Raw genomic sequence first — 22950 nt, 5'->3', positions numbered from 1 at the left:
GAGATAGACAAAAGGGGCTTCCCTGGGCACAGACCACTTAGAGTCAGGTGCCTCTGGCAGCCTCCGCTCAGTGGATAACCCAAGTTTATGGGAATTCACCATGAGAAAGTCTGGGTCTAGGGCAAGGCCGGCCCCAGATACAGATCATGTTTCTGCACTACTATAGCACCCTCCTCTACTTTGAAAAGGGATGATTATTTTCCTTGAGTTCAATAAAGTGTGGTCCTATTTTATATCCACTTTGTGTGTGTTGCCTCATTATTCCGGGCTGGCTGGGCAATGGGCAGTCTTGGCCAGTCATTGTTGTAAAAAAGTGTTGAACTCAGAAATTACCATTTTTAACTCTTATTTGGAAACATGAAAGTAAGTGAACTCCAGGGACTGCTAGATTTATAAATGAGCCAAAGTGGGCTGTGATGATAATGAAGGAGAGTGGGATTTGTAGTCATTGAGGATGAGAGAAAATGGAGTCTGTTAGGTTTCAAAGTGAAATGAGTTGATGACACTGGAATGTGGTAAAGGCTGAGAGACTGTTTTTCCTAATTTGCAGCTAGGCTGGTACAGAGTGAAATCCTGATAAGCGTGCAAGGTCGAGGAGGCCCAGTGCGAAGATCCAACAAATTCCAGTCTACTGTAATTGGGAAGGAGATAACCTATCTGCATCTCCGTGAGAATTGGAGGCGGAGTGAGCAGTTATGCCTCCTTGAGTTAATTGGTTTACAGCCATGAAGAAGGAGGTCCAAGGGGTGTAGAAAAGATGGAGGAGAAGGGATGTTGAGAGCTCTCTCTTAGCTTATGCCAAGCTAAGAAGGATTGATGGTGGATTGAGTTATGTAGCTGGATGTTTACAGAATATAGAATGGTAAGGAGAAGGAGGGGTGGGATTAGCCCACCACAGCTTAGATTTTAGAGCTTCTTATTTTTAATCAGAAATAACTGCTTTATTTAACTACTATGAACTTTGAACATGTTATTATGTTACTACTTAAGGAAAACAACAGTTTCTATGAATCTTTATTTTCTTAATAAAAAATAAAAAGAGACTCCCTGACCAAACGCCATACTCTCATTAGGGAGGTTTGGTTGTGCTCACATGGGCCATTACCTCAGGGGGAGCCTTTCAGAAGGGACCATCCTTTATACAAAAGAATAATAATTTTAAAACTAGTTTTTTTTTAAATTAAACTTTATATTGGGAAACAAAGCTTCAAGAATGCAAACAAAACTTTGCTTGCAATAATCTATAAAATTGCCTGGATTAATCATCAAGTAAACTAAGCAATGCTTAGGGCCTCAAGGGAAGGGGAGGGCCCCACAGAGTTTGCAAAAGGAAGGAGACCAGATTTTTGCTCTCTTTGGCTGAAGCAAAGATCTGGAGGAGATCTCCTCATTCCTTCCACTTAGCTGGAAGGAAGTGGAGACCCACTCCAGATCTTTTCTTCAGGTGAGGAGTGCAAAGATCTGGTCTTTTGCAAACTGCTATAATTCTCCTTCCTTTTTGCAAATTGTGCACAAGCATAAAATGTCTCCTTCCTTCCCAGGGTATAAATTTTAAAGAAATGTTGGTGGCTAAACCACACAAAGTTTATACCCTTGAGAAAGGTAACCTACGATTGTGTGTGTGTATGTATGTGTAACTGTAACCTCACAATGACCTCAGATTATACTCTCATACAAAAGAACCAGTATACCATGGAAAATTTAGCTGCCAGGTGCTCTAAAGAGAAAGGTTTCCAAAGAAAGAAATGAAAGAAATGCTGCTGTCTTGGTAAAGACAAAGTGCCTTACACATTTTTCTTTAACAATGGAAAACATAGAAGCTAATGATGAAGGACCAGTTCCAGATTCCCTTCTGAGGAACCACCCCTACTTCCAAGTACATCTACAGAAAATGAGAGTAACATATCCAATCAAGATATTGAAGGTGATGGAACATCACATCCTACAGATACTTTAGACATGGACAGTGAAGCACCATCTTGTGATCTGGGCCCAGTCATGTGGCTTTCTTTAAGAGAGCAGCATGTGTCCTTTTGGTCAAAAGTAGCTGTGATGTGTCAAAACAAAAATGATTGATTCCTACCCAGAATCTTGACACCATTGTTATTCAATGGGCACTGTTGCTATTTCAAAAATTCCATGTTTACACTACTCATGACAATGCTGAGCAGCATTTCAGAAAGTGGCACCTGCACAGCCCATCAAAATCTGGTGTTTATTGCTTTTATTGTATTTTGATGTCCAGAGGGTGTGACAGGTTTTCCTGTTCCCGTAAGGATGACTTTAACGATCAGAGGGAAGAAAAAAAAAACAGCAGGAAAAAGAAAAACTCATGAACAAAGCCAAGGCCACAGAGATTCTTTGCTGAAGTTCAGTTTTCAACGTAGAAAATCTCATGTTGACAGGAGTTGGAAAAACAAGTGGAGGAAAAGAAGAAATACCTGAAATGAAGTACTGTGGCATGTTATGGTTGTAACAATTTTTTTACCTGAGAGAGTCCTGACTTTAGGGGTAGTGAAGAGATCATAGGATCCAAGCATAATGGAATTTTTTTTAAGGCAACGAAACTGATTGCACAATTTGATCCATTTCTGATGGATCATCTTAAAGAATTTGGCAAGCCTGGAGGAGGTAAGCAATCATACTTGTCACCAACCATTTATGAAGAAATTGTTATGCTGATAGCAAAATATGTTTAGAATGGTTTTGCCGCCGGACGGGCGCTTGCGCCCTGAAACGGTGTGGCTGGTCTTTGCCCCAACGTCCCCAGATGGCGCGAGACCGTTGGTAGCCACGTGTTCTTGTTGGGAGGGGGAGCGCGTTTATTTAAGCGAGCGCTCCCCTCTACTCGCCCTCTTTCCTGTTCGGGCATCGCAGCAGGAAGGGACTCGCGCGAGCTGAGTGGGCGAGCGGTTGCGAGATTGCAAGCAGTGCTTTTACAACTCCGTGGTTTGAGTGTATTTGGGAGGGCAGCGTTCGCTCCCTCCCTTGTTATTATTGTTTTTTCAGTTCCCTTTGTCTTTGCTTGTTATTTTCCGCATTTAGTGGGTACTTTGGGAAGCGTTTGCAGGGGCGATTGAGTTGGGAAGCGGCGGGGGCTTTTCCTTTTTTCATTTAATTTCTGCTGCTATTAGGCAAGTTTCATCAATTCCCTTCAGTTAATACCGGGCTTTTGTTTTATTTTCATCGTTGGTCGGTTCTGTTGGGGGGGGGAAGTGTTGTTTATTCAGTCGGGCGTTTGTTTATTTGGGTAATTTGCTATAATTTCCTATCATCCGTAGCCTGGGCTTTGTTGATTCCTTTTGCTTTTGGAGGGGAAGTAGTGTTTTTTCTCTTGCATCGTTGTCCTTACATATTTACTGTTTTTTCTTCATTTTCCCACCTTTTTTGCCTGCCGCCATTTTGTGTGCTGACCGTTGCTGGAGGGTTTGGTAGGATACCAGCGGCGGCCATTTTACATTGTTAAAAAAAAATTGAAATCATACAATAAGTATATACAGTTAAGACAAGGTTAATTGAATTTTAAGATTTATCGCATGCAGTTTAGTTCAAGCTACTTTTAAGGACGGGGGAGAACAACAGTTCTTGTTTTGTTAATAATTAACATTGTGGATAAAAGGCAGAAGTATATGACAGGTCTCAAAGTCAACCTTAGGAATTGTTCATCGCAATTCAGTGGATAAGTTGTTACAGGATCAGGATTTAGTTAAGCAACATGTAACAAAGTAACACAGCTGAGTTAATTAAGACAGCTGTGGGACAACCAATTTGATTGGTTCAACCAAGAATAAAACTAGCCAAGCTTGCAGACACAAATTGTTGGATAGTTGGGTAGTTTGGATAGTTGGATTGTTGTGTTGTTGAGAGCTGTATATACTGCATCGCTGGATGAAGACTTGCTGCATTGCAAGGAGAAGATCCTGGAGGAAGACTATCTCCGTGGTGAGAGGAGAAGACTTTGTGGATGCTGAACTATTTACATTGGTAACAATATTTGGTTACTGGAACTGTAAATTTACCATTGCAAACTGAAGAACTACTGTGAATGACCAGGACTGTATAAAGACCAAGAGAAGTTGTATTTACCCCTGTATATATGGACTTTAATGTAAATAATACTATCAACACTACAACAGTGTCTGTTTGGTTTCATCTCTGAGCAGTTCATTTCACCATTACGCCCCCTGGCGTAGTCTGGTAACGCCGCACCTCGTTCAATTGGTTATGGGCCCAGACAGCGCACCAGACTGCATCCAGGTATAAATTTAAGAAGTTATTGAAGAAACTGCTGACCAGAGAGAGCCAAGTAGTGTGGTCTACAGTCTGTGGTAAAAATGGCCAACGAAATGTCTATGGCTGGACTGTGCATAAAAAAGTTGAATGGGGAGAATTATTCAACTTGGCAGCAGAAGGTTCAGTTGCTATTGCAAAAGGAAGCATTGTGGGACATTGTAGAAAATCCCCCAGCAGTACTAGATGAAGAAAAAAGAGCACTAAATTTTAAAGCACTGGCTATTATTGGGTTAACTCTAGAAGACCATCTTCTTATCCACCTGAGAGGCCAAAACTCAGCAAAGCAGGCATGGGAGGATTTAAGGAGACTCTTCGTAAGAGATAACGTTGGAAGCCAGATACAAATTGCCAGAAAACTTTTTTGAACTAGACTGCAAGCTGTAGGGTGTATGCTTCGACATTTAGAGGCAATGAAGTCAATGTTGATGGACTTAAGAGAAAAGAACATCACATTTACAGAAATGCAGGAAGCATTTATTATCCTGTCTTCATTAGATGAGTCATATGATCAGCTGGTGACCAATTTAGAAATTCTTCCTCAAGCAGAGCTAACAGTAATTAATATAACGGGCAAACTGTTGGAAGAAGAACAAAAGAGAAAAGATAACAAACAACTCCGAGACTCCAAACTCACTAATCACCGTGATAAGCTGAAGGAAAGTGAGGAGGAGGGGGACACAGCTGCGAGCATTTATTCTGGAAAACGCTATTTTTCCTGTGGCTCAAGAAAACATCTGATGAAAGATTGTAAATTTAAGAAAGAAAAAGAAAAACAAACCAGACGCAAGAGAGAAACACTAAGCCTGACTGAGGAAATGTATAACTCTGAACAGGAAGAAGAGTGGATTGTCGACTCTGGAGCAACTGCCAGCATGTGTAAGAACAAAAAGCTAATATTTAACTACCAACCTGTATCCAACCAACAAGTATGCTTAGCAAATGGTATTAGTGCTAAGGTACTGGGAAGAGGTAAAGTCAAATTGCCTTATATAGCTAAACCAATAGATGTTTTACATGTTCCAAAATTGAAGCATAATTTACTTTCTGTGAGTTCATTAGCAAAGAATGGGTTTGTTAGCACTTTCTATGAGGAGAAATGTATAATAACTAGCAAGAACAATGAAAAATTGAATTGCTATGTTAGAAACAATTTATATAGACTAAACTGTACTAGGGCTAACAATGTCTATGAAAACAAATGTATACACAAAGATTGTATTCATTTATGGCATCAAAGGCTAGGACATGCAAACTACAAAACACTTAGAAAAACAATTGAAAACTCAGTAGGAGTTAATTTAAAACAATGTAATGAATATGTAAATTGTCAAGCATGCCAATTAGCCAAGAGTAAGAAAGCTCCTATAATGAAACATAGTGATGTACAAGTGAAAAATATATTAGATTTGGTGTCAGTTGATGTTATTGGACCCAAAAGTGCATCATTAGGAGGAGCTAGATACATTCTTTCTATCCAAGACCAAAAGTCCAGGTTTGGATATTGTTATCTTATGAAAGATAAAAGTGCAGTACATGTAGAGTTTGAAAAATGGCTCAAATTTGTAGAGCACAAAACAGGGAAAAAGGTTAAGGTGGTACAAACTGACAATGGAACAGAGTTTACAAATGCCAAATTTCAAGCAATATTAAGGAAAAATGGCATTACTCACAGGAGAGCTGCTCCCTATACACCTACTCAGAATGCCTTTATTAAAAGAAGGGGCCAAACTCTGCAGAATATGGCTGAGGCAATGATTAGGGGGAGTAAGCTATCAGAGAAATATTGGGGTGAAGCTATACTGTGCGCGAATTTTTATATTAATATTCTTTGGCACAATGGAATAAACAACATACCTTACACAGTTTGGACTGGGAGAAAACCAAATTTAAAATTTTTACACGTTTTTGGATCTCCTGCATGGGTTCACATCCCAAAAGAAATAAGGAGAAAAGGAGATAAGAAAGCCAGATTGATGTATTTCCTTGGATATCAACAAAATAGGAGAGCATTTAGGTTTGGGTTGCCAAATACCAACAAACTTGTCATAAGTAGCAGTGCTTCATTTAACGAGCACAGTAACTGGGACAAAATATGTAAACCCCCAGAAACAATAATTAAATTGTCTGAAAGGAGTGAGGATAGTGGAGAGGATAGTGACTCTCAAACAGAGCAAGAAATAAAAAGAGAAGTAGAACATGAGGAAATGCAATCTGACAAAGAAATTCCATCCAACTCAGAAGAGAGGGAAACTCTCGAGGAGGACAGGGAATTACCTAGGAGGTCTAGCAGAGAGAGAAGAACTCCAGACAGGTACAAGCCTGAGACCTATTACTGTCTCAATGTGGCTGAACCAGAGACATATGATGACATATGCAATATGCCTGAGAAGGAACAAATAAAATGGAAAGAGGCAATGGATAAAGAGTTAAATTCATTAAAACAACTGAAAGTTTATGAGGAGGTGAAACTGCCTGAAAAATCAAAAGTAATTGGTTCCAGATGGGTATTTAAAAGGAAGGTGGATGCCAATGGTAATGTGAGGTATAGAGCAAGGTTAGTAGCAAAAGGGTATGCACAAACATCAAACGACTATGATCAAGTTTTTGCACCGGCTCTAAGACCAGAGACATTGAGATTTGCTTTAACTTATGCAGCCAAGCATAATCTCATGACCAGGCATGTTGATATAGAAACAGCCTATTTATATGCTGACCTGAAACACACAATTTATATGGAAATACCACCAGGAATTGAAAATGAGGGTAAATGCTGGATGTTGAAAAAGAGTTTATATGGTCTCAGACAAAGTGGCCATGAATGGAACCAACATTTAACCAAAACTTTAAAAGATAATGGTTTTGTGCAAGGAAAGGCAGACCCTTGTTTATTTATAAATGAGACAACACAAGCTATAATATTAGTATTTGTGGACGATTTAGCCATATTTACCAAAGATAAGAAAGAGGCTGAAGAAACAATCCAAATGTTAAAAAGACATTACAAATTGAGAGATTTAGGAGAAATAAGTAATTACTTGGGAGTAGAAATAGAGAGAAGTGAGAAAGGATTTAAAATAGCCCAAAAGAGCAAAATATTAAAACTCCTAAAACAATATAAGATGGAGGATTGTAAAGGTGCAGCAACTCCTATGAACATAGAGTTCGAGAAAGAAGATATTAATGGCCCAGAATGTGATATGGATATATATAGGTCACTGATAGGCAGCTTACTATATTTGAGCAGATGGTCAAGGCCAGATATCTCTATAGCTGTAAACTTGCTATCTAGGAATGTGAGCAAACCGAATGAAAGGCACTGGCAATCAGCAAAAAGAGTACTTAGGTATTTAAAGGAGGCACAAAATAAAAAGCTAAATTTAGAACCAGAAGGAGAACTGTCTATTACTGCTTATGCCGATGCAAATTATGGTAGTGATTTGATAACCAGAAGATCAACATCAGGCATGACAGTGCATTTGGGAGGAAGTTTGATAAGCTGGAAGACAGCTAGACAGAAATTTATATCGTTGTCTTCTGCCGAATCTGAGTATGCAGCATTATCTGAATTATGTACAGATCTAGTTTTCTATAAACAATTGACACAAGATCTGGGATTGAATATAAAATCACAAATTAAAGTTTTTGAAGATAATCAAGCTGTCATACAGATGGCGAACTCACCAAATGTAAGAAGCAGATCTAAACACACGGATATCAGATACCAAAATGTTAAACAAAGCATAGAAAATGGGTTAATTGAACTGGTATACTGTGGAACAGAAAATAATAAAGCTGATTGTTTGACAAAAGTATTGGGGCCAACTAAACATAACAAAGCATGTGAAATGTTGGGAATGATATAATGTATATGTGAATGTAAAAAAGAACTCTGTATATGCAAGAAGCAATGTACAATGTAAGTAGATATGTTACAGAATTGCTATAAACAATTGGAGGAGATTGACAGGTCTCAAAGTCAACCTTAGGAATTGTTCATCGCAATTCAGTGGATAAGTTGTTACAGGATCAGGATTTAGTTAAGCAACATGTAACAAAGTAACACAGCTGAGTTAATTAAGACAGCTGTGGGACAACCAATTTGATTGGTTCAACCAAGAATAAAACTAGCCAAGCTTGCAGACACAAATTGTTGGATAGTTGGGTAGTTTGGGTAGTTTGGATAGTTGGATTGTTGTGTTGCTGGTGGTCGTGTTGTTGAGAGCTGTATATACTGCATCGCTGGATGAAGACTTGCTGCATTGCAAGGAGAAGATCCTGGAGGAAGACTATCTCCGTGGTGAGAGGAGAAGACTTTGTGGATGCTGAACTATTTACATTGGTAACAATATTTGGTTACTGGAACTGTAAATTTACCATTGCAAACTGAAGAACTACTGTGAATGACCAGGACTGTATAAAGACCAAGAGAAGTTGTATTTACCCCTGTATATATGGACTTTAATGTAAATAATACTATCAACACTACAACAGTGTCTGTTTGGTTTCATCTCTGAGCAGTTCATTTCACCATTACGCCCCCTGGCGTAGTCTGGTAACGCCGCACCTCTGTCAGTATATATAGATATATTTAGATATCATTCAGTATCCATTTAAAGTCGGACCTGTTGATTGATGATATAATAACTTTGATTGGCAATTTGGACTCATAATTCATTGTAATGTTTGTTTACATTAAATAAATAAATAAATAAATAAATAAATAAATAAATAAATAAATAAGGTTTATATTGAATTTAGTGTGTGGACTTTTGAGGCAGTAGCCTTTGAAGTTCATTCATAAGGAGAGGTTGGAAGGGAGTGACGTCAGTTAATGTGAGAACCAGTTCGGCCGAATTCATAGCTAATATATAAATAATTAATTTACAGTAAAAATTCGATTTTATCAAAAAAAAAAGAAAAGAAAAAAAAGGGGGGCGTACAAATTTGAGGACAATACACATAATTCATAACGATAATAGCTGCAAATAACACCTTGAAAGTCAACGAGTAACAGGAAGGAATAAACAAATTATCCATTCTATTCCAAAAAAAAAAGAAAAAAAAAGAAAAAAAAATCAAATAAGGATAAGGTACTAATTGGGAACGGAAATAAGAGATAAGTACATAAATACAATATAAATAAATAAATAAATAAATAAATAGATAATTAGATACATAAATAAATAAAATTTAAAAACAAAAATTACAAAAATAAAAATAAAAATAAAAATAAAATAAATAATAAATAATATTAATTACAAATTAATATTGTTAAACAGAGATAGCATTAATACCAAGAGAAAATAAAAGCAAAGACAAGACAAACTGCGAGTCTGCGACAGGGTATTAGTATACTAGGGAGCAATGGGGCCCAAAAAGGGGAGTGGCCCCAGCAAGGGCAAGGCTCCAGCGAAAAAGAGACCTGCTCCCCAGGTTTCGCCTCAACAATCATCTTCTGACGAGGAATCCTGGCCGATATGGCAGGAGCTACAAGATAAGATTTTAGCTCTTGAGGCACAGAAGTCAGTCCAAAAGGTGCCAACGTTGAGCGTGGTACCTCGTAAATCAGCTAGGGAAACTAAGGGTAAGCGGAAGGCTAATCTGGCAGCCCTGGCTCAAGAGTTGATGCAACGTTGTGATGTTTTAGAGTCACTGCAGGTTCCAGCGGGAGATGAACAGGAGGCAGAGGAGGGGCCTTCATCTGCGAATAAGGTTCCACCTAGACTGAAACGAGGGAAGGCGGCTGCGCCTGAATTGATGAACCCAGAGGTCGAATTGCAGACGGAAGGCTTCCTTTCAGAGGGGCCGAGCGCTACCACAAGCCACCTGGGGGATGCCCCTAGTACGTCTGGGTCGGCATCAGGTGAGTCGGCCTCGGCTTTCAGCTCTCTACCATCCCAAGCCGTCTGGCCATGGCCGGGCGCTGCACACACACAAGTTGCACCCACAGCATACAATTCTCAATTTATGGGGTGGCCGACCTTATATTGGCCACCTCCCAACCCGCAGTTATGCGGATGGAGTACGCCTTACACGGCTCCAGTGATGCCTAGCACATCTGGCATGGGACAGGGCACAAACACGTGGCAACACCCAGCTGTGCCTAACACAGGATATAATTCCGTACCCATTGCGGCGATGCCGTATGGGGATTATTATATGCCGCTTGGGGACCATTTGACCCCAGCGGTTAAAGAGAAGATTTGGCAAGGCGAATATGTTGATTTCTTTAGTCTGTTGAACCGGGAAGTGGATAGTAAAGATGTTGACAAAGAGGATGAAAAAGAGAAGGAGAAGCGTAGGAGGAAGAAGCCAGACAGGACCTGGGCGAATTGGGTGCCTGGTTTCATCATCTATGCGGGAGTCCTGGTAAATGCACAACCTTGGAGAGCTTACTCACTCTTGCAGTATTTCGACATAATTTATAGGGCTTACACAGATTTTGCGGGTCAGGCCTGGCTCTTATATGACCAGGCCTTCAGGATGAGGAGTGCCATCCAGCCCAATTTGCACTGGGAGGAGCCTCAGCCGGGATTGTGGTTGCAGTATATGACGCCAGCCAGGCCCATTCCAGGAGATAGATTTGATAGCAGCCATTTGAACAGGAAGGTGAATGCTAATATTACACCCCGCTTGGGAGCGGGGCAGGCGGTTCAACCCCGTTTGCCCTGTTTTGAATATAACTCCAGGGGTTATTGTGCCAGGAACCCATGTAAATTCAAACACGAATGCATTACATGTGGGGGTAAACACCCCAATTCCTCGTGTTTCAAAGCCGGAGCACAACGCCAAAACAGGGGAGCTGCCGGTGGAAAGAAACCCGGTGGGAGCGGTGGTCCCTCTGGTAAGGGGACCAACCCCAATCAAAATTAATATTTTAGAGGCCTGGTTGTTGCGTTATCCGCGAAGAGCGGACGCGGAATATTTACAGCAGGGTTTCCGATTTGGATTTAGGATCCCTGCGTTAGGTGAAAGGAAAGCCTATTTTGCTAAAAATCTACGATCAGTGAAGGGTTTGGAGAACGTTGTTCAAAAGAATATTGAGAAGGAGGTAAAAGAGGGCAGGGTACTCGGCCCTTTTGTAAAACCGCCTATGGCCAATTTGAGAATTTCCCCATTAGGTATAGTGCCGAAGAAGGCCCCGGGGGAATATAGATTGATTCACCACTTGTCATTTCCTGAAGGGGCATCTGTCAATGATGCCATCCCTCAGGAACTGTGTACCATAAGGTATACGTCATTTGATGAGGCCGTTAATATGATCCGGGCCTGCGGGGTGGGGGTGGAGCTGGCAAAATGTGATATCAAATCGGCATTTCGAATTCTGCCAGTTCACCCTTTTGATTTCAATTTGTTAGGTTTTCAGTTCCAGGGGTCTTACTATGTAGATAGAGCGTTACCTATGGGCTGCTCGATATCGTGCGCTGTGTTTGAAAAATTTAGCGCTTTCATAGAGTGGAAAATCAGGCAGCGGGCGGGCTGTAACTCTACAGCCCATTACCTCGATGATTTTCTGTTTTGTGGTAGGGCAAATTCGGGTAGGTGTAGGATGATTCTAGAGGCGTTTCAAGCCTTAGCAATGGAGCTGGGTCTGCCACTTGCTGAGGAGAAAACTGAGGGACCGGCTACGTCCCCTACCTTTTTGGGAATTCTGTTGGATACAGAGCAACAGATGTCCAAGTTACCTCCGGATAAGTTAAAGGATCTTGTAAATAGAGTGACTAATCTCCTGGATAAGAAAAAGGTGACTCTTAAGGAGCTTCAGGAGTTGGTTGGACATTTAAATTTTGCTTGCCGGGTTGTGGCCCCCGGCCGTGCCTTCTTAAGGCGGCTGTGTGGTGCCATGGCTGGCCTAAAATGCCCCATGCATAGAACTAGGCTAACCAAAGGAATGAAGGAGGACCTTAGAACCTGGTTGCAATTCCTTGAGAATTTCAATGGTATTTCTTTCTGGAGGTCAGAAATTAGGTTACAAGCGGAATTCCAAGTGAATTCCGATGCTGCCGGGGCAATTGGTTTCGGGATTTACTTTCGAGGAAGATGGTGTGCCGGTACATGGCCCGAGGCCTGGCATAGTGCAGGTATCACTAGGGATTTGACATTTTTAGAATTTTTTCCGATAGTAGGAGCCTTGTGGCTCTGGGCGGAAGAATGGTCCAATGCAGTAGTACGTTTTTTGGTGTGACAACCAAGCGGTTATTTCCATCATCAACACTTTGACTTCGCATTCAGAAAGGGTTATGGACCTGGTTAGGGCATGTACCCTGAGGGCACTGCAGTTTAACGTGCTAGTGCATGCCCAGCATGTTCCTGGTGTTGACAACAGTATTGCTGATGCTCTTTCACGCCAACAGATCGAACGCTTCAGGGAGCTTGCCCCAGAGGCCAGAGATCTGCCAGAGATTCTTCCAGAGGAGGTTTGGGAGATTGGCGTGAAGAAGCATCTAAAGCAATAGGTATGGCTTTGGCTCCACGGACTAGAAAGGGTTACTTCGCCGCAAGGGTTGAGTTTCAGGAGTTCCGGCGGACAATGCAGTTGGAGCAGGTTTGGCCCATTCCGGTGGAGCATCTTCAACAATTCATAGTTAGTTTATACAGGAAAGGGTTGTCGCCCGGCACAATACAGGGCAAGTTGTCAGCCCTGGCCTTCGTTGCAAAAGTTAATGGGTTTAAGGATTTTTCCGGTGATTTTAGAATTAGGAAGATGTTAGAGGGTTGGAGCAGGGAAAGGGAGCAGGTGTATGACTCAAGGACACCTATGTCTCCTTCTATCCTCGAACAGTTAGGGGAACAATGGATCAATCTGTGTACGGATCAATATGAAACTTCATTGTTTAGGGCTGCCACGTTAGTGGCCTTTTTTGGAGCTCTGAGAGTTAGCGAGCTGGTGGCAATGGGTAAAGCAGACACCTCTTGCAGGGCCTTGCAGCTGAAAGATGTTCTGCTGCGAGACGGTCATTTGAGGATTACGGTTAGGCGATCTAAGGTTGACCAGTCGGGCAAGGGTAAGCAGCTAGTCTTAGGAAAATGTAGCATTAGGTCAATTTGTCCAGTGATGGCGGTTCAGGAATTTTTGGAGATGCGGGGACAATTGCCAGGGTATTTTTTCAGCCATTCGGACGGGTCACCTTTAACCAAATACCAATTTTGGAAGGTGACTGATAGGGCTTTAGACAGAGTGGGGGTTATAGGCATGAAGTTTGGCACTCATTCATTCCGAATAGGCGCAGCATCAACGGCAGCAGCTCTGGGATATAGTACAGATCAAATTAAACAGCTGGGCCGCTGCGCTTCTAGTAGCTACCGTAGATATATTAGACCCTTACCTAACGTGTAGGCAGGGGATGTGTTCGTGTCGTTTCAGGTACCGCGACGGTTGAGGGCCGAAGGCACGCAGTGATCATTGGCCATAGTTTCGTTTACTGGGCAGCGCGCTACGCGGTATCTTCCCCGTGGGGGAATGATTTAGGCCTTGGGGCCCACATACACATCACCTGGCGTGGTCTGAGGGGCATGCGGTGGATACAGCTGGGTAGATTGACAGCCTTTGGCCAATCACCGCCAGATATTTTGGTGATCCATCTGGGAGGCAATGACCTGCCTGGATCAGCGGGTAAGGCTTTGACCTTAGATATTTTGAGGGACCTCAAAATGTTGAAGACCAGATACCCGAGAATGCGAATTGTGTGGTCAACAATCATACCGAGGTTAGCCTGGCGAGGCGCCCGGAATTATGATGCGGTTAACAAGGCCCGGCGGGGCGTTAACAGAGAGGTTTGTCGAGGTGTCTGCAGCGGCGGCCTCGGATCCGTGGTTAGCCACCACAGGATCACGGCAAGTGATACAAGCCTTTTTCGTGGCGATGGTGTCCACCTGTCTGAGGCAGGTCTGGACTTATTCCTAGAGGACATTAAAGGGGGCCTGCTTTTTGAGCTCCAGGAGCTTGGTGGCGGGCATAAGACATAGCTAGGCTAGTCTGTATGCTGTGGCGGGTAGTGCGGAAAAACAGGTTGTCTCGGTGTGTCCCATGTGTAATTCAAGCTAGCCAACAGCGCATCTGACCTCTCGGCTCTGCGGATCGTACGATTACAGGGCCGGTGTGGGGAAGATGCGCTGGGCCACTTCCGGACCAATAGTCATCAATTAAAGATGTCTGGAGGTCTGGGGGTGTTTGTTAGCGGCCAGCCGGGTTCTTGCTGTCAGTAAGCCAGCGGGAACCTGGGGCCGGGGACTCGCCCAATGGCATCCTTAAGGGGTATTTAATACCCACGACATATCCTGTTTCCGCACTACAGCAGGCCCCCATTTCTTGTTATAATAATTGGCAATAATTGATTGAATTATTTAAATAAAGTGTGGCCCATATTAATTCCATATTGTTGTCTCGCGTCATTATTCCGGGGCTGGGGGGGCAATTATATTTTGGCAAAACTGAAAACTGCCAAGTACTTCTCAGTTTCCGCAGATCTGGCTTATGTTGACCAGCTAATGGTCGTGCTGTGAATAATATTTCTGGGTAGCCAATAGAAAGTTTTTTTAACTTTCCTGCAGACTGGCTCTCAGAAGACTGACATTCTAGCTACCTCTCTGCTAGAACTTCTAGAAAAAGATGGTATTAATTTTGAAGACTCTAGAGAGCAGTCACAATGACAATGCTACGAGTAGCAATAAGTCCAGGAATGTAAGCCAGAAGTAGTGCTGAACCATCATACTCCATCCCTCAATAGATAGGATGATATAGATGTCATTCTCAGAGTAGTAAGGAAACCTTCACATGTATATATATATAATTATTTTATATATAATTATTAATTTGCTAGCTGAGCAAAATGTGTCAAATACCTATGGTCTCTTCATAATTCGATGAATGTCATGCAATTGATGGAAAATGATCAGTGAGAACTGCAGCATAAGCACCAAGAAAAATATCTGTCTGGTCTGTTTCACTATATTGCAGCAGCAGGAGAAGAGGAATCAAAAGTTGGATCTAATCCAGAAATACCCACAATGAAACAAATCTGTTTTTTTAAGATCACTTTTTTCTTTTCTCCCTCTTCTCCCTCTAGCCAAACTAAGAAAAAAGAGATTATTTACTGTTATTATGAATATAATAGCACACTCTTCTATTTCTGATGTTGGTGTCTCTGTATCACATTCAGTTACCTACCAGAATTTATCCCTGCTGGTACTGTTTAATGCACTTCCCCTAGTGCTGCTATTTCCAGATTAAACAACAAATTTTGCAAGGCTCATCCTTGCTTAGTAATTTTTAATTGTTTGGAGTAGCTTTTAGGAATCAAATGCTTTTAGCTTAATCAATTGTTTTCTTGGATACCTGTTATTATTAAATCTTTAAACTGAGTGGCTGGGGTTATCATATTTATTTGTTCTTTATATGTCATTTTTATCCTGCCAAGAGTGCTTGAGGCTACTAACATGCATCTCTAAAAAGAAACTTAACATTAAAATTGTTAAAATAATCAGAATTTCACAGTTTCAAAGCAACATGGGTTTTTCTCATATGTCGGTCAAGCAGGAATCTAGAGGCAACAGCATTATGAATATAACCTTACCAGAAGATTTTAACACCTGTGCAGATTCATAATAATGATAATATTATTAATGGATCATCAAGTCTAGCCCATGTCAAGGAGGCATCATGGGGAATCAAACTCCCAATCTCCACCTCTGCGGCCAGAGAACTAAACCAATGAGCTATCTAGCAGTGAAACAGAGGGGCTCTTAGGAAGCCAGGCCCTAAGCCTTTCAGGGCTTTAAAGTTATTGTTCGTTTTTAAACACCTTGAGTCAGATCTGGAAAGCAACTAACAGCCACAGCAGGCCTCTAACATTAGATGATGTTGAAACCACACAGCAGCTAGGTAAATTAGCTGCTATATTTTGAGGGAAACGTCTGGTACTTTTCAACGGGAGCTACATGTACAGCTCATTGTATTAATCAAGATGCCAGGTGAGCAAAGAGTGGGTGACCGTTGCCCAATCACATCAGGAAGCACTGAAGCTATGACACAAAAGAAAAAAGACCAAAAGAAAAGAAACCCACTTGCAAAAGCATCTCTTGCTGCTGTTGCAATTTAGGGAATACAAGGATGGGAAAGGTTTAAGAAATATTCTAAGACTATGATCCTGATTTGTCAGGAGGAAAGTAACCTATTTCAGAACAAGATGAAACCCAATCCCTAAACCAGACTTTCTACTGAGTGGCAGCATTTCTTCTGTCTTGAATTCAGTTTTGTTTGTTCACCTTCATCTTAGCCACTACCAATGCCCAGTAGCATTTAAGGATATGCTTCCTCAGTACTAGGTGACAAAGGGCAGTAGAATCACATCAGTGACACCCTCCCCCCAATGTTTTGAATTGTCTCTTCTGGGACCTTCTAAGAGAAATTGAACAACATGGGGGATAGAGTAGAACTTGGTGGTTCACTGGATGCCAAAAAGCTCTGTTGTCAAAACTGGACATAACTTGTAGCAAAGATGAGACACCAGTATCTCTGAAGAGGAGCACTGTAGTGTCAGATCCAGAACCTGTGTCATGTTGCAATAACCCAGTTCTTGGCGAGACAACTCCACATGCTTTTTCTCCAAGTTTTTAGTAAGGTCCATGTTCCCTAACGTAATAAATTAGATTGGAAGCCAGCTTTCAAATTTTGTGTTTTTCAATGAATCCTGAACAGTAACATCTATATTGCTCTCCTCACCTAGATTAACTGTTAACATGTTTCAAGAAAAAGTAGTACAATTACCATGACTGTGGGGCTTCCAAAAAGCTGTATATTTTCTTTGAGTAATTGCAGTAAGCGTTGAAATATGGGATCTTCATATTCAAATTGCTTCCCAAGCAGAATGGACACTATAATATTTGCAACAGCTGCGTTCATAATTGTGGTTGCCTCAAAAGGCCTACCTATACAAAAATGATTAGAGAACACTATATAGATAAAATGAAGGTATAAAATCGGTAATTTATCCTTAGTAAATTTCCTTCTCAATGACTGAAGACACCAGCGTTAGTATACTCATGTGAATTTTGCATGTTTGTAATGAAATGGAAAGTCCATTCCCAAATATGCATGATTTTCAAAGAGGTTGTTCTTTTGTTTAAGAGCCTCGTGGCACAGTGGTTAAACCGCTACAACTGTGCTCACAACCCGGGGTTCAATCCCAGGTAGCCGGCTCAAGGTTGACTCAGCCTTCTATCCTTCCGAGGTCAGTAAAATGAGTGCCCAGCTCGCTGGGGGGGCAATGTGTAGCCTGTATAATTAAATTGTAAACCGCCCAGAGAGTGCTTGAAGCACTATGGGGTGGTACATAAGCAGCACACTTTGCTTTTGCTTTGTTTTGTGCCATCAGGTTGCTGATGTATGGCAACCCCATGAAGGAGTAATCTCCAAAATGTCCTGCTCAAACAAGGAAATAAAATGCATCTTTATCTGACAACTCTGTCTATAACAAACAATTGTGTCTCTTCATATTCTTTCCTAACAGTAGCTCCTTGTCCGCAGTACAAGTTACACAACAGGACAATCAAATGTTGAAGCATGCCCATTTTTTTCAGAACAAACCATAATTTTCCATGGTCCACACAGACAAAAAGTTTGCTATATTCTATGAAATATAGATTGATCTTTTGAAACTCTTTGGTGAACTCCAGTAGCTAAGAAAAAATAAATACTAAATATGAAAAAGGACTGTTACACAAGAATTATTTAGGTGTGTCAACATACATTATTTCCAGATAAATATTTCAAAATTCCTATTATGGGAGTAACCACTATAATATAATTCTGTTGCAGATTATAATACAGAGTTCCAAAAGAAAATATCAACCCACTCACCTTCATAAGATTCAAACTTCTTTACCAGGACATTGCACTCCTCAACAATTTTGTCTTCTGTCGATCTCTTGCCCATTCCATAATCTCGCAGTGTAGATAAGGCAAACCGCCGCATCACTTTCCAGTTCTCACCATGAGAAAAAAGGATACCTTGAGGAGAACAGTCAATGACACAGTTTCTAACTAGTACCAAATGAACACCACCCACCCTGCAATGATAATGAGAAGCAGATATGTAAGGTGATGTCTTGAATACCGTAGAAAATGAAAGAGCTAGGCCACTGGTGGCGAACCTTTTTGGGCTTGTGTGACCAACCTGGGGGAGAAGAAACACCACACACAACAACCAGCGAGTGGTGTGCTGCAGCGGCTGCGGCAGCAGCAGCAGAACTGGAAGTGGTGGTGGCAGAACCAGAAGTGGCAGCCGAAGAGAGAATCCCAGGCACCCAAGTGCCTCAAGACCCCACTCCAGATCCACCACCAGCGCCAGCTGCTTTAGATCTGCCTGCTGAAGTGCCAGCACCATGGCTGCAGCCGCCTTCTCAGGTTTGGCTGCATGGGGGGAAGTAACAATCTGGCGACTTATGGCTCACATGCAGAAAGGGCTCCGCATGCCAGCTGTGGCACGTGTGCCATAGGCTCGCCATCGCTGAGTTAGGTTGTAGAAAGCAATGTGTGAGAGCACGGATAGTTCCATCCATCACTCAAAGACTAAGCCAGTTTGTTCATTTCAGCCATCTACATCTCTTGATTACCCTTGTGAAGCCCTGTGAAACTGAACTCTCATTTCTTTTACCTATAATGCATAGCCTCTGCTAGGTGCCTCCTGCTCATCTTTAGGGTTGTCTTCAGATCTGACTTCTACAATCACTCCTACCTTTCACTTTGCTAGCTCCTTCAGTCCTCCGGATGGTGGGAATGCTTCCCTTAGTTCCTTTCTTGTGGCTTACTTTCCTCCCCTATATACAGTGGTGCCTCACTTAACGGGTGCCCCGTTTAACGACGAATCTGCATAGCGAAGAAGATTTTGCGATCGCTTTTGCGATCGCATAGCGATGTTCCCTATGGGGAAAAATCGCTTTGCGATGATTGCTTCCCCCCTGATCATGGCAAACGCCCCATTTTTGCACAGCTGATCAGCGGGGCCGCGCGATCTTCACAAAGGCCTGCCGATCAGCTGTGCAAAAATGGGCCATTTGCGATAATCGGGGGGAAGCGATCGTCGCAAACGCCCCATTTTCGCACAGCTGATCGACGGGCCTTTGTGAAGATCGTGCGGCCCCGCCAATCAGCTGTGCGAAAATGGGGCATTTGGGACGATCGCTTCCCCCAATCATCTCAAACGCCCCATTTTCGCACTGCTGATCAGCTGTTCCAAAATAGCCACCAGGTAAAGAAAATGGCCACCCGCTGTGTTTTCGCGCCCTTTCCTCGCTTACTGGGCAGTGAAAATGGCAGCCGCATGGAGGATTTTCGCATAACGGTGAGTTTTTCCCCATAGGAATGCATTAAACATGTTTTAATGTGTTCCTATGGGCTTTTCTGCCCTGCATAGCGATGAATCCGTATAGTGACGATTTTTTCAGAACGGATTATCGTCGCTATGCAGGGCACCACTGTATTAAAACCCCTATCACTCTATTCCATGATTACTTTCTCATACACCCAGCTGCCAATAGTTTACATCCATTTGTTAACCTGCTGGTTTTGGGCCTAGCTATGATAAGAGAGGTTTGTCGAGAGAAAGGACTTCACCATAGCCATTTGCATGTTCTTCAAAGATTGGGATGAGGGGTCTCTCCGCAAATGCATCAGCCTGGTTGACCAAAGCCTCTTTTACTGTCTCGTACCCAGTCAGGACCACCATCTTCTGGAATCCCATTTGGAGGCTGAAAACAGGACCATACTGTTTGGACAACTGGAATTGAAGAGAAGGAAATGTCAGAAACATGCTTCTGGCCATCAGAAATGGAGATAGATTTCAATCTTCCTCATTTCCAAGGCTAATATTATTTCTTCTAAATTTCTGTTTGAAGAGAAATTTGTGATGCTGAGGTTACATATGACATTGTTGGATTATATTGTGTATTGAATTCTGCTATTTGTTTTAACCCAGATAATATTTCCAAGTTTCACTGAGTAGAAACTGTCTCTGAATTAGCAGGGCTGACCTGAAAAAATGTGAAAGAGTGTCATAGGTTTTGACTTTTTGGAATCTTTTTTTTTAAAAGAATGTTTTCTAACTTTTAACTCTACTTTGTCTAAATTAATACAAACATTCTGCTTCTGCTGATACTAATACCAAATAAAGGTAAAATTCACAGCCATAAAAGCAGCACTGATAAACATATTACTAGAAAGAACAGTCATTGGCTAGAACCTTGTTTCCTTAATGTAATCATGGAAGTCTTTTGCCTCTCCAGTAGGCATTCTGTCATGTACCAAACATAAATGCTTATGCTCCTGGGCTTAAAAAGAGGAGCAAACAAGACTGAAAATAACACTGTGTGAGTGCCTGATATGCACAGGAGTTTTTTTCCCAATCAGATTTGGGTCATCATCACTATCATGGGTACCACTGCCCTACACCAGTGCATCCCCTCACATCAACAGTAGCAGCTCTAGCAAATATTTTAGGGTGCAACTAGATGTTCAAAATATCACAAGCTGATGCTTAACAAGGTCACTTTGAGGTGTGATATAGCATTTGGGGTGATCCTTGCATCCATAGGCAAGGATTGATCACAGTGTTCCTCAAGCAACCCTATTTAGCATAATCAAGACTTCTATGTCTCTAAAAGAATGCTTCCCTTTTCTAAAGATCATTAAGCAGTTTAACTTCCAAAGTATGGAAGTAGAAGTAATTTAACAGTTTTGAGAATTGAAATTTACTTTGCTGCTTATCTTTGCAGTGGAATGAAGCAGACATTTTACATTTTTTAAAATTGTTGCAAACACACACAGTGCATCAGCAATGCTCTAAAAGCACTTTAAAATAGCCCATTCAAAGCACTGCTGATGTGTTAGAAACAAAAAGAAATGGAAAACTTCCCCTCCCTTACCCACCATTCATTAGGGATCCTTCAGTCTCGAAAGACTATGGTAATGTGCTATGTATGGAGGACTTGGAACAGCATCTAGTGCGGCTGAGGAGGCCAATTTGAGAGTGACAATCCCTTCCACACTGAAGACAAATACAATCTGTCCCCTGTCCAACTCATTGATTTTGCTGCTTTTGTGACTTCCTCTTTGCCTCTGCCTGCTGGACAAGGCTTTCTTCAAATTGGGGGAGGCCATGATGCACCGCCTGCCTCCAGGCTGAATGCTCAGATGTCAGGGTTTCCCATCTGTTGAGGTCCATTCCTAAGACCTTCAGATCCCGCTTGCAGATGTCCTTGTATTGCAGCTGTGGTCTCCCTCTGGGGCGATTTCCCTGCACTAATTCTCCATACAGGAGATCTTTTGCAATCCGACCATCAGCCATTCTCACAACATGCCCAAGCCAATGCAGATATCACTGTTTCAGTAATGTATACATGCTAAAAATTCCAGCTCGTTCTAGGACTACTCTGTTTGGAACTTTGTCCTGCATATCAAGAATGCATCAGAGACAATGCGTATGGAACGTGTTCAGCTTCCTCTCCTGCTGTGCACAAAGGGTCCAGGACTCACTGCAGTACAGGAGTCTACTCAGGACACAGGCTCCATAGACCTGGATCTTGGTGTATGCCGTCAGCTTATTAAGACATACTCTCTTTGTGAGTCTAGAGAACATGGTAGCTGGTTTGCCAATGTGTTTATCCAGCTCGACATCTAGAGAGAGGGTGTCAGAGATCGTTAAGCCAAGGTACACAAAGTCATGAACAACCTCCAATTCTTGTGTGGAGATGGTAATAGAGGGAGGTGAATCCATGCCCTAGCCCATGACCTGTGTTTTCTTCAGGCTGATAGTTAGTCCAAAGTCTTGGCAGGCCTTGCTAAAACGATTCATGAGTTGTTGGAGGTCTTCAGCAGAGTGGGCAACAACTTGATGGCTGGCATCAACTCCTCCAAATGGGCTTCGAAACAGTCTGCCATCTTTTTGGTCTTCTTGCTAAATGTGGACAAGGCAGTGTCAAAATGTTCCCTTCATTCAGGTACATTTGCAGCAGCCAGGCCTGGAAGGGTTTCCTCAAGCGCTTGGGTAAATTCCTCCATTTTTCTCTGATTGCGAGTATTGCTGATGTCAATATGTGGCCTTCCTTCATTTTTCATGTGTTACAATCTCTTTGTTCGCAGTTTTACTCTACTACACACCAGGGAGTGATCGGTATTGCAGTCAGCACCCTGATAACTGTGTGTGATCGTAATACTAGGAAGGCTAGAGAGTCTAGTGGGGATCAAATCGAGCTGATGACAATGCTTTGATCTTGGATGTCTCCAGGAAACTGTGTTGAAGCTTCGTATTAAAGAATGTGCTGCTGACACAAAGACCATAACAACAGCAAAATTCCAACAAGTGTTGGCCATTTTTGTTCATCTTTCCAATGCCAAAATGGCCTAGACAAGTGGGCCACAAATTGTGATCAGCACCAACTCTGGTATTAAAGTCTCTGAGAATGAACAGCAGCTCTCTCTCAGGGATTTTTTTGATAGTAGCTGCCATGGAATTTGTCTTTGACTTCTGATGTAGATGACAGCATTGGTGCATATGCACTAATGAGGGTGGCCAACCCTGCTGATGAGTGGAGCTGCAGAGACATGATCTTTCACTCCCCTCAGTAGGTGGAACAATAGATCTCAGCAGAATATTTTTAACC

The 22950-nt window shown here is 42.0% G+C and overlaps 1 protein-coding gene across 1 annotated transcript in view; it reads right to left on the bottom strand.

The window, feature by feature from the left end:
• The window catches only part of LOC110070692 (cytochrome P450 2K1), a 47304-nt gene that overhangs the window by 19984 nt on the left and 4370 nt on the right, over positions 1 to 22950 (bottom strand). The window contains exons 2-4 of the mRNA XM_020778403.3: positions 19907 to 20069; positions 18152 to 18301; positions 17060 to 17220 (exon numbers count right to left, since the gene is read on the bottom strand). Of these exons, the coding sequence (XP_020634062.3) occupies positions 17060 to 17220; positions 18152 to 18301; positions 19907 to 20069 (474 nt within the window). The remainder of the gene's footprint in view (positions 1 to 17059; positions 17221 to 18151; positions 18302 to 19906; positions 20070 to 22950) is intronic.

This window comes from Pogona vitticeps, chromosome 1 (genome assembly GCF_051106095.1).
Source record: "Pogona vitticeps strain Pit_001003342236 chromosome 1, PviZW2.1, whole genome shotgun sequence".
NCBI classification, from domain to species: Eukaryota; Metazoa; Chordata; class Lepidosauria; order Squamata; family Agamidae; genus Pogona; species Pogona vitticeps.
The sequence above is the reverse complement of the archived record's forward strand: the minus strand, read 5'-3'. Positions and strand labels throughout refer to the sequence as shown.